Consider the following 12,523-nt stretch of genomic DNA (forward strand, 5'->3'; position numbering starts at 1 on the left):
CAAATCATTTCGAATTTTATATAAACAACTATTTTCCAAATAAAAACCGACACCACCACCATGCTTACCACATCGATTTTTTCCAACAAAATGATAACCCTCCATTTCAACATCATGGTCATTATTCAGCCAGGTCTCTGTTATTGCTACGACATTAAATTTGAAGGAAAAATTCATTAAGAAATCATAAAGTTCGTTAGTTTTGTTTATTAGACTTCTTATATTCAAGTGCATAACGTTTGGCATTGAATTACTCTCGTCAGAAATGAAAGATTGATATTTAGCATTGACTGACTTTGGATCGTCAAACATTATTGAATTTTGTAACAATTGTTCTTCATTATTTAAAAATTGGTTATTTAAAATTTTACTTTCTATTCAGAGTATTAGCATCAGGTTTCGTCTGATTGAAGCGCCATTCGCGCACAATAATGTTTTTCAACATAATGTCAGGATCCTTCATCTTACCGACATCTGAGCTATCGATGCAGACTCTGAACATTGTTGATTCCTGGTCATCTTTGTCAAAATTTTTATCCGACGATATTTCTGTTTTTTTCAAAACAGGATAACATGTGATGACATTGATTCCATTTGACGTCAAAAATTCAACAACATCTCTTCGATGGCATTTACTAATGTTGCTCATTGAGAACACAGATTTTTTAATTAAATTTTGTCTGCCCTCAATTTACAATCTTCAACAACTTTTTTGCCAATAACTTTTGTTGGTTTTTTAGCTGTCTTGAAGCCTGCCGTGTTTTCGTTGTTGTTGATTGAAGTGGTTCCCCCGTTGCTGTTGACCTCCAATAAGACGTTCAAACGTGGACGTTTGTTGTGCCGCTTCACCAACGTGAACGCTTCGTCCAGAGTGGGTGATGACACGACGTCCGCCCACAAAATTCCTGGCGCATTTTGATTAACTGGTGGCAACGTGTTATTTACATTGTTAGAGATTACTGAGTCAACGTTTACTTTTTTGCCAACATTGTTTGCAACAAGAGAATTAAGTTTATTTTTAACATTATCCAACTCGGTAGAATAAGACAAAAACATTTTATTTATCTCAGCTTGTTGAGCGAACAACATTTCTTTTATTTGTTTGTTAACGAAGTCGAAATTTATTTTCAGCCAGTTTTCCGTGTTTGGTATTTTATTTATATCAGAACTGCAAAATACATACATACATACATACATACGAAACGAAACGAAATTTTATTTGATTCCCAAAATTAAAAAGAATTAATTATAAGAATGCAGGCTGACTGTAATCGAGCCCACTAATTGAGCTCATCTAGCACAGCCACCTTTACATAAATGTCTAAATTTTGTCAAGATTTTAACAATGATGTTCATAAATTAAAAATAAATGTTCAAATTAAGTATAGTCCAAACATAAATATTAGTTCATTATAATATAGTTCAGTTACATTAAATAACTGAAAATCTAAAATAAAATAAAATAATTCAAAATGTAATTTCTATGTAATTAGTTTGGCTATCAAGCTGTTCAAAAATAGCTGGTTTAATCTTTTCGAAATCCATATCAACATTACAATAAAAATGTCTGTTGCAAAGAGTTGTTCTAATAAGAGTATTGGTTACGAAATATGAATGAAAATCATCCTGATAATCATTATCAAAAATAAATTTGACAGAGTCCACCAATTCTGAAATATGTTTCGCTTTTTCACAATTCTTTGAAAATTCCGGCAGAATTAATTCAATTGACTCTATCTTCTCGGCCTCCGTTAACAACAATTTTTTACTTGCAACCACATCCTCAACTTTGAAATATTTATATAAAGAAATTTTCAACTGATTATCTTTCAAACTGTCACCGCAATTCCACAAAAAACACAATAATTCGTCCATAATCATACTTTCAGCCATTTTCAATCTATATATAGATATACATATATATATATATATACATACATACATACATACATACATACATACATACATACATGCATACATACATACATACATACATACATACATACATACATACATACATACATACATACATACATACATACATACATACATACATACATACAAACATACATACATGATAGATGGCGCCTGACAATAATGAAGTTAAACCTGGTCGGCTTGATGATGTTGATCCTGATAGTTATTTGTTGTATGATTTAAATAATGTGTGTTCTTTTTTACCTCCGGATAAGGTTTATGCATTTATTAATCCGAATTCTTTTTCTGTTTTTCACATTAACATTCGAAGTATGTTTAACAAAATGACTGAGTTGAATGTTTTGCTTGATTATTGTGGTGGTAATTTTGATTTGGTAGCTGTGAGTGAAACTTGGTTATGTGATCAGACCGCTAATTTAATTAATTTGCCTAATTTTAATTTTGTATCTAAAAATCGTTTAGGTGGTGTTGGTTTATTTATTAAAAGTCATTTAAATTATGCTGTTCGGGATGATTTATTATCTTATTCTCCTACTTTAGAGTTATTAATAGTTGAAGTGTTTTCAAATATTAGCTGTAATTATTTGTTTATTGTTATGTATCGTCCTCTTTCTACTGATGTTAATTTATTTTTAAATGATTTAAAATCTTTACTCATAAATATTAATCCTGGTTTATTTAATTATATTTACATTATCGGTGACTTCAACATTAACTCATTTTGTGATGATTATAAACATATATCCAGTGGATTTTTTTTAATGTAAAAAAAACAATGCATAGGGACTTATATAGTGTGGTTTTATATTTGTATCATCCTGTAAAAATTTCAATTAAAAAGGATAAGTATTAGTGACCTTTCAAATCACATTTTGTTTTTTTATGAAGCCTGAATGATTTTTTTTGGTGTTTGGAGTTTTTAAAATATTTTTACATGTTTTTATAAAACATTATAGAAGTTTATTGTTTGGAGAAGACAAAGAATTTGTCAAACAGGAAGAGAAAAGGTTAAAAAGGAAACTAAGCAAGAATCAAAAACAAGAAAAACCTTATAAAAAGAGAAACATAGCCAATTATGAAGATGATGATGATAATTCAACATCAACAGATGACATATGCGATAAGTCTGATGAGGAAGTAGGGTGTCTGCAAATACCATCAGAATAAAATTGCAGGAAGTACTCCGATATCTCCTAAAACTAATGTACTTGAAAAAAGGTGTCAAGTAGATGACCCACTGTTCATGGCAAGTCTAGATCGTACAAAAACAACTTAAAGGGAAGCCATGCACATAGTTGCTTTAGCATTAAAGGCAGTTGGAATCAACGTTGATGAACTCACTTTGTCAACAAGCTCTCTTTACGGATCTAGAAAAGCTATACGACAATTTATCGGAAAAACTATCAAAAACACATTTTTGCCAAACACACCTCTTGTGGCTCACTTTGATGGAAAACTTTTACCTGATTTTAATGGTGTAAACATAGATCGCCTGCCAATTGTGGTATCAGGGAAAAATGTAGAAAAACTGATAGCTATACCAAAGGTTGGCGGTACTGGCATAAACATAGGAACAACAATAGTTCAGTTACTTCAGAATTGGGAAGGCGTGTCAAATTGTTTGTTTTGACACAACAAATTCTAATACTGGCATTTATACTGATGCTATAACAATAATTCAGAAATCCTTTAATAAACATCTCTTGTTTTTAGCATGCAGGCATCATATTCTTAAAATTATTGGAACAGCTTTATTTGATTTATTTTTCACTTCATCTGGCCCTCAAATTGCTATTTTTAGTAGATTTAAAGATCAATGGCCATCAATTAATCAGTTAAAATATGCATCGATTGACAAGGTAAAAACTGGTTGTTCTTTGAATAATGATGAAAATTTGTGGCTAAAGCAAAATCGTGTAGCTATGATTAATTTTCTTCAAGACCAACTGCAAAATACTCAACCTCGACATGGCTACTTGCAATTGATTAGGCTTTCTCTCATAACTCTTGGAGTTTCAGATCCTACTGCTGTACAAGACACTCCTCCAGGAGCTTATCATAGGGCTCACTGGATGGCCAAAAGAATTTATTGTTTGAAGATTTTTTGTTTTCGTGAGCAACTGAAGTTAACTGTACATGAGCTACAAGCATTAAAGAGACTTTGTCTCTTTACTGTAACTGTATATGCAAAGGCATGGTTTTGTGCAGCAAACAGCTGTAGTGCTCCTTACAATGATTTATGTCTTCTTCAAACTCAGGAATTATATGAAAAAGTTGATTGCAAAGTTGGAAAAGAAGCAATGAAAAAAATTAAAAGGAATCTTTGGTATCTAAGCAAAGATCTTGTTGGAATGACATTTGTTTCTGATTTGGTTAATTTCGATGAGAAAAGGCTTATGGTTAAAGCATTACATAAACCAGCAAAAAAATGATATTAGAAAAGTAGATCCAAAACACATAAGTTCTTTCAAATTCAAGATTTTGTCAGATTTTATGACAAAACAGTCTTTAAATTTATTTTCTACATTGAAACTCGGTCAAAATTTTCTTTGCTTTGATCCAGAAGTATGGCCACAACTAGAGGATTACAATAATGCAAAAGAAATAGTGACTGCAGTACGGGTAGTTAATGATTGTGTTGAGCGAGCAGTTAAATTGACATCTGATTTTAATACAGCACTTACTCATGATGAAAATCAGCGCCAGTTGATGTATCAGGTGATTGAGCATCACAGGAAATTAATGAATGAACCTTAGAAAAAGAACCCATACTTATTCAGACATTACTTTATAATAAAACAATATATAAATATTCATAATAAATTAAAAACAATTATTTTTTATTAATTTTTAAAAAATGCTTTAAAAAACTGAATTTTCTGAACAATCTCATCAATGAGAGGTCACTTAACATTGTTTGATTTTATTGATTTTTGGTGTTTGTCTTTATATCATCAAATGACACAAAATAAACCCATATGCAAATCTGGTTTGAAAAAAATTTTTTTTTCTTAATAAAAATAAAACGGTCTAATACCCACTCTATTCATCAATTCTTTAAGCTTATTTGGTTTTAATTCTTTGATTACGACTGCAACACGTGTTACTACTACTAATTCGTCTTTGTTAGACAAATTTTCACTAACAACATTTCTTTTCATAAATCTGGTGTTATTTTTTCTTCAATGTCAGACCACTTCGTTTATTTACTTCTTTTCATTCTCCTGTTATTAATATACCCAATTTATGTATTCCTTCCTTTAATTATAAATTTTATAACATTGATAAACTAAATTTATATCTTAAGTATTATGATTGGAGTTTAGTCTTGAATTGTTCTCAGACCGATGAAGCTTTTGAATTATTTATTGACATCATAAAAAATGCTGTCATTAAATGCTGTAGTATCTCTCGGAAAAAAACTCGTAAAAAAAGCCTTGGATCACAAAGGGTTTAATTACTTCATCGGTAACAAAAAATAAATTATATAAAATTTACCTAAGTTCAGGCTCGCCGTCGGATAGATTGGTATACACTAAATATAAAAATATTTTTCTAGAGTTATGTAAATTATCCGAATTTTCTTATTTTAACAACCAATTCACTAAATGCAAATCAAACAGTAGACTAACCTGGAACCTTCTTAAATCATGTTTAAGGTTAAAGCATTCATCACCTCTTAATATTATTGTCAATGATCAAATTATTAAAGATGATTTCTTATTATGTAATCATTTTAATAATCATTTTTCGTCTTTAAACAATCAAAATGTTTCAAATTCATCTGATCCTAAATGTAACTTTAAAAAATTTTTTTCTTCTAGTATCTCAAATTTTTTCGTTTTGTTTGAATGTCTGCCATTTGAAATTATTGATGTTGTAAAAAAATTTTGATAAAACATATAGTTGTGGTAATGATTTTATTTCAAACTTTTTATTAAAAAATTTTTTTCAAAGTGTCTTATTTCCGTTGCTTCATTTAGTTAATTTATCTTTTAAAACTGATCACTTCCCTAATTGTCTGAAAATTTCTAGTGTTGCCTTTATTTAAATCTGGTGACCGTCATTCTACTAATAATTATCGCCCTATCTCTGTTCTTTCTAGTTTGTCAAAATTAAATGAAAAAATTATTTCAAATCGTCTTAATGAATTTTTAAATTATCATATTATTTGTTTAAATCAATATGGTTTTTGTGAAAAGTTGTCAACTGAGTTTGCTGTTTCAGACGTTATTAATTTTGTTTCTCATGCACTTGAATCTAAAAAATACTCTATTGGGGTTTTTATAGATCTTTGCAAGGCTTTTGACTCTTTAGATCACAGTATTTTATTGTACAAGTTATATTCATTTGGTATTCGTGGTTTAGCTTATAATTGGTTTTCTTCATATTTAAATGATCGCTCTCAATTTGTTTCTATTGGTAGTTCCATGTCTTCGTTGTCTCCTATTAAATCGGGTGTTTCTCAAGGTTCTATTTTGGGCCCTTTACTTTTAAATATTTATATTAATGTTTATTCTTCCAACATTTTAAAATTTATTTTATTTGCTGATGACACTACTCTTCTCTATTCTCACTCGGATTTTAATGTACTTGTTTCGGTAATTAATTACGAACTATATTTTGTTTACGATTGGGTTGTTTCAAATAATCGACGTATCAATTTAAGTAAAACATGTTTTATATTATTTGGTCCTAAAATTAGAACAGATATTGTTTATCCAGTTATATATTTAAATAATATTACTATTGAAAGGGTTGAGTCATTTAAATTTTTGGGAGTTATTTTGTCCTCTAACTTATCTTGGTTGAATCATATCAAACATATCTCCTGTAAACTCTTTAAAAACTTGGGTCTTATTTATCGATTGAGGTTTAAATTTCCTAGATTTATTTCAACAACTTTATATAACTCTCTTATTCTTCCTTATTTAACTTATTGTGTTTCTGTTTGGGGTGGTACTTCTAAATCAAACCTTCATATTTTAACTCTAGCTCAAAATTTTTTACTTTGCATTCTGTTTAAATGAAAGAGATTTGATTATGTAAGTTCATACTATAAAACAGCAAATATCCTTACCATAAACCAACTACATATTATTTATCTGTTACTATCTTTTTTAAAAATATATAAATTAAATTATTGTCAATCTCTTAAAGATCAGATAAATTTATTTAAAAATAGTAGACAAAATTATTTACGTTCTAATTCTGAATTTTACTTTTTGAAACCTAGAACAAATTTTTTTCCTCAACTCTGTCTTATATATCTCTATGCGTCTTCGGAATTCATTACCAATGACTACTAAAAATTCTTCTTCCCTTGCTCTATTTAGAAAATCTATATATTTGCTCATTCAGTCTAATTATTTCAACCATGTCCTCTGTTAATGCGATTGTTTCCCGTTTTATACTTTATATTTATTCAATTTTAAGATGGTTTATTAATAATTAAATAATTTAATTATTCTTCTTTTTTCTTATTTATAGAACTATCATTATTTTATTGTGAAATGTGAACATTTCTTTTCTATTTATAATTTTTGGTGTAAATTTTATGGTGACCCAACAAGTCATATCTTCGGGTCTACTAGCTTTTTGCTGAATAAACTCATTATTGAATTGAATATATACATACATACATCCATAAAATCGATTAATTCGCCGTTGAAGAGTGTTAATTTAAATTTAAACATGGCATATAGTAAAGGCTATAAAAATGAAACATTGTTCGGTACATGGATCAACTGCACTCTGAAATCTTCAAAAATTATCGAAAAAAAACCACTTATTATGTTGGAAATGTTGGTCCATGTAAAAAGAATATCATTGAAAATCACTTAAAAGCGAACAATATAGTCTTCAACAAGTGCTTTCTTGTTTTTCGGAAAAAAACTTCTGAGGAGTCATCTGTTACAGACAATTTATCAAGAGATTCAACTGCGTTTAAAATTATTCTTTCGCTATCAGAACTGCCAAAGTTAATTAATCCAGACATCTGGCTGCGTTACACTTTTCTTCGCGAATGGGACTTCTCGTATAAAAAAATTAGATGACAACGATACAAAAGAAAAATCGCTCTCCAACAATGGCGTCGATAAATAATTATGACAACAACAACAGTCTTTTCAAGCAAAGCTCCAGTGATGATGTAACTTGTAATGAAAATGATATATTTAACGATCGATTACATAATCCTGATGTCAATTTTTTTTAATTTGTTAAACACTCAGTCGCTATTTTTTTTGCCTGAAAAATAACCACTTATATTAACGATGTTAATTCATTTTTTATGTTACACATTAATGCAAGAAGTTTAATAAACAAAATGACTGAACTAAACAACCTGCTATATTTAAGTAACAATATTTTCTCAATAATTTGTGTAACTGAGACATGGTTAACGGACTATAATCATCAATTAATTAATTTACCTAACTTTAATCTTATATGCAAAAATCGTAGTAATAGGGCTGGTGGAGGCGTTGGCATTTTTATGCTCAGGTCTCTAAAATATACCATTCATGATGATATTAACATAAACTCTTCGTGCTTTGAATCGTTGGTTATTGAAATTTCTTTAGCTAATGATTTAAACAGGGGCGTCATTTCAGATTTTGGTTGGGGGGCGAACTTATGTGGTCTATGACCTAGCATGTAACATATATATTAGGGATGCACCGGATTCAGGTTTTTCAAATCCGGCCGCGGCCGGACTTGGCCGGATTTAAAATTCAAAAACCGGCCGGGGCCGGATTTTAGTTACCATTTTACATAAGTTAGAAAAAATACTCACATTTACGGTTATCTACATGTTGAACATGTTATTTAATTCAAATATATGAATAAGTTGTGTGATACGCCAAATTCTGTACACAAAGATCAGCTTATAATTTATGCATATTTGCATAACCCAAGTTAAAGCACAAAGAAAATTGTCCAGCTCACCGCACAATTAGTGATGTTGTAATTATGTGTCATGTATACCTAGCCTAACCTTTCTTAAATTATGTGCTTATGTATCTCTCTCTCTCTCTCTCTCTCTCTATATATATATATATATATATATATATATATATATATTATGTAGCTATATGATCCGTCATATGCAATTATCAATATATAGTATATACACGTGCACAAGTTCTTTTACACAAAGATCAGCTTATAATTTATGCATAACCCATGTTATAGCATAAAGAAAATTGTCCAGATTACCTCACAATTGGTGATGTTGTTATTATGTGTCATGTATGCCTTTAGCTTAGCCTTTAACTTATTGACATAAAATTAATTGAATTCAATAAAATTTTTTTTTCTATTTATAACATTTTTAAAAGTTGATAGACGCTTAAATCCGGCCCTAAATCCGGCCACCAAATCCGGCCAGGGCCGGATTCGAACGGATTTGAAAAAAAAGCCGGATTTTGGCCGGGGCCGAACTTCGGTGCATCTCGGTGCATCCCTAATATATATATATAAATATATATATATATATATATTATTAAAGATCACGGCGTTTCTTACAGTACTCAATCTATATGATAGTTTCTCATTCTTCGAATAATTCTCCGATCTACCAAGCTTAACTTGTTAATGCTATTAAAAAAATTCCTATTTACAGATGTCATTATCTACATGTATGCATATAGTACTATTTCGACTACCTAGTCTCGTCAGTGCAACATTATAATAAATTTTACATTTTTAAAGTTTTAAAATTTTTAAAGTTTTAAAATTACTAAATTATATATCCTATATATATCCTTTTTACAAAGAATTTAAAATTAAAATTATAAATTATAAAAGTGTTAATTTAATCTTTAAATGATTTACGTAAACATTCTGTGGTTTGATGCCTCCGTCCAACTGATGACAAAACATGAAATGCATCATAAATTGAACTGACGGTTGAATTACGTAAATTTTTTTCTTCCTGAGGTGCTACACCTATCATATCACATAATTTGTCAGTCTGTTTAGCTATTTCTTCCAAATACTCATCAGAACGAAATTTTGTAAATGTGGCTTTGCAAGCCTGTATTAAACCACTAGCTGCCACGTAGTCAATGTTGCTTTTTTGTAGTTCTTGTGAAAGACAGTGGACAGTTGACAGAACTGTATCCATGCTGATTAAAATAGCGCAAAAGTTTCAACGTTTAATATTTACAAGCAAGCCTCTAGCTTCTGCAGCCGCTACACTATCGTTCTGGTTTTCAATTAATAGGAGAGTTTGTATTATTGCCTCTATGCGTAATTTAATTTTGTGAACTAATCGGTACCAATAGGACCAACGAGTATCAACTAGACGTTCAAGCTCGAGAATTTGAAGGTTTTGTTTTTTTTTGCATCTGCATGAACAATTCATGACGAACATTGCTTTGAGATAAAAATACGTACAGCTGTTGGACTGTTGAAAAAAATGCGTTAACCTCACTCATGCTTCTAACAGTCTGTACTAAAACCAAATTCAGGCGATGTGCGTGACAGTGAACATAAATTGCTTGTGGGGCTTTTTCCTTAATTCGGGCTTGGACACCGGAGTGTGCACCACTCATCACTGAAGCTCCATTGAGCAACAAGGTGGTTCCAATTCAACTTAAACTCATCAGTAATATCAATGATAGACGATGTTAGATGAAGAGCATCTACCTGATGCATGTAATACGCTCCAAGTGGTTTTTCATTGATGACGCCATTATCAACATATCTTATGACGTAACTGAGCTGTTCCTTCCCGGATACGTCTTTGGTTTCATCAACAAGTATTGACCAATACCTGACTTTTTTTACTATATTGATTCGCAACTGTTGCGCTAAACAATGGATTATATCATTTTGGTATTCAGGGCAAGTGTAATGACCGTAACGACGTTGAAGCTTGTTTTTAAGTTCTGGAGCAAAAACTGTGAATGTGTCAATTCCATAAGGTTTCCCTTGTTTGCAGATGATTCTGCTTCATTATGTCCTCTTAGAGGTAGACCTTGTCGAGTTAAATATAAAATGGCTTAAGACAAATAGTAAATGTGCTTACGATTTTCTTCAATTTTTTCTTGTCTACTTGAATTAATAGTTGTTGCAATTGACAAGTTGGGATTCTGCTTTATCAACTGTTTGTTTGTCCAAGCTATTATTGCATTATGATGTTTTTGGCATCCATGATGTTTTTTCAGCAATTGTCCAATATCTTTCCATTTTCGAATTCCATAATCAACAAAAGCAACATCACCAATATTTTACCCTTTCATGGTAATATACGAAGCAAAGTGACGACAAGCATAACAGTAAACTGAGTCATGCATTACCGAATATTCAATCCATGTGTACTTGTTATATCAGTTTGAAGAAAAACGCCTCCCATTGCTGTATGGAAAGTCAATTGATGGTTGGATGGGATCAACATTTGGGGAAGATGAAATATCACAAACTAGTTTTTCATCTGATGATGCAAAACTCTGAAAAGAAAATCATTAAACACTATTACAAAGCCAATGAAATGAGATTAACAATTTTATCATATGTCTACCAGGAATACTCATACCTCCTGTGATTTCATGGTGCCTATTGCAACTTCTGTTTGTTCAGCTACCTCTACCAACATCACTTCTGACTGTGAGCTATCTCTCTTACAATCTACAAATATCAAAACTATTTATAACTTTCTACAAAAATAATGTACAATTGCTAATTAAATTTAAATACAGTCTGTGGTGTTTTTTGAATTTGATGTGGTTGCCTCAGTCAAGACAAAGAAATCCATCCTTGCTTGTTTAATTTTTTTCTTTGGTAATTCATTTCCAGCTGACATCTTTCTACAATATAATCTAAACTTTTTCTAAAATTTATTACAATATCCAGAAAAAATAGTTATTGTTATTTGACTTACCAACTTGATGATTTAAAATGTTTTTTATATCATTGATAATTAATTTAATTTAATCATTTATTATTGATTAGTAGTTTGATCAAATTTATTAACGAAACTGAAACAATTTGTATTCAAACTCACCTTCACTCTTTATCTTAAAAAATGATATAAATTGACTTTCAGCTAAATCAAAATAACATTAATAACAGCGAACGCGACAGTTAATATGGCTACAACACAATGGTTTTTTTTAAACAGAACATGAATTATTGTAGGAACAAATGAAATAAATTGTATAGCGCTTGACATTTAAAAATTTAAAAAGCACAATATTTTGTATATATAATTATAATAAATTATATAATTTTATATAATTATTTTATAGTGTTTGCAATTTTGTCATAATAATTTCGTACAGCAAAAATTTAGAATTTTGATTTCTTGGGGGGGGGGGCACCCCAAGAAATCAAATGACGCCTCTGGATTTAAACCATTTCATTTATGTGATCTATCGACCACCTAATTCTAATTTATTATTATTTCTTGACGATCTGAATAATTTATTTTCAAAGTTGAAGTTTTTAAATAAAAATCATATCTATATATTAGGCGATTTTAATATTGATCTTTCTAAAACAAATTCTTGTTTGGATTTTAAAAACTTAATGTTTTCTTATAACTTTATTCCGTCAATATGTTTGCCTACCCGTGTTACTG

At 30.1% G+C, this 12,523-nt stretch overlaps 4 protein-coding genes across 4 annotated transcripts; 2 read left to right on the plus strand and 2 right to left on the minus strand.

Moving 5' to 3' along the window:
- Window positions 1-367: 367 nt before the first annotated feature.
- HELRODRAFT_175914 (hypothetical protein) lies at window positions 368-1,089 on the minus strand (the record flags this gene model as incomplete). Its single annotated transcript, XM_009023275.1, has 2 exons — window positions 368-549; window positions 825-1,089. The coding sequence occupies 2 exons, from the start codon at window positions 1,087-1,089 to the stop codon at window positions 368-370; spliced, it is 447 nt and encodes a 148-aa protein (XP_009021523.1).
- Window positions 1,090-3,223: 2,134 nt separating this feature from the next.
- HELRODRAFT_175915 (hypothetical protein) lies at window positions 3,224-4,370 on the plus strand (the record flags this gene model as incomplete). The annotated part of the gene is made up of 2 exons (XM_009023276.1): window positions 3,224-3,484; window positions 3,798-4,370. 2 exons carry the CDS (start codon window positions 3,224-3,226, stop codon window positions 4,368-4,370), a joined length of 834 nt encoding a protein of 277 aa, XP_009021524.1.
- A 19-nt stretch (window positions 4,371-4,389) lies between these two features.
- On the plus strand, window positions 4,390-4,563 carry HELRODRAFT_127884 (hypothetical protein; the record flags this gene model as incomplete). The annotated part of the gene is made up of 1 exon (XM_009023277.1): window positions 4,390-4,563. A coding segment is annotated over one exon (174 nt), but the record flags the coding sequence as incomplete, so codon positions are not given.
- Window positions 4,564-9,301: 4,738 nt separating this feature from the next.
- Window positions 9,302-10,066, minus strand: HELRODRAFT_175916 (hypothetical protein; the record flags this gene model as incomplete). Its single annotated transcript, XM_009023278.1, has 2 exons — window positions 9,302-9,403; window positions 9,848-10,066. 2 exons carry the CDS (start codon window positions 10,064-10,066, stop codon window positions 9,302-9,304), a joined length of 321 nt encoding a protein of 106 aa, XP_009021526.1.
- Window positions 10,067-12,523: the final 2,457 nt, after the last annotated feature.

This window comes from Helobdella robusta (assembly GCF_000326865.2).
Source record: "Helobdella robusta unplaced genomic scaffold HELROscaffold_35, whole genome shotgun sequence".
Lineage (NCBI taxonomy): Eukaryota > Metazoa > Annelida > Clitellata > Rhynchobdellida > Glossiphoniidae > Helobdella > Helobdella robusta.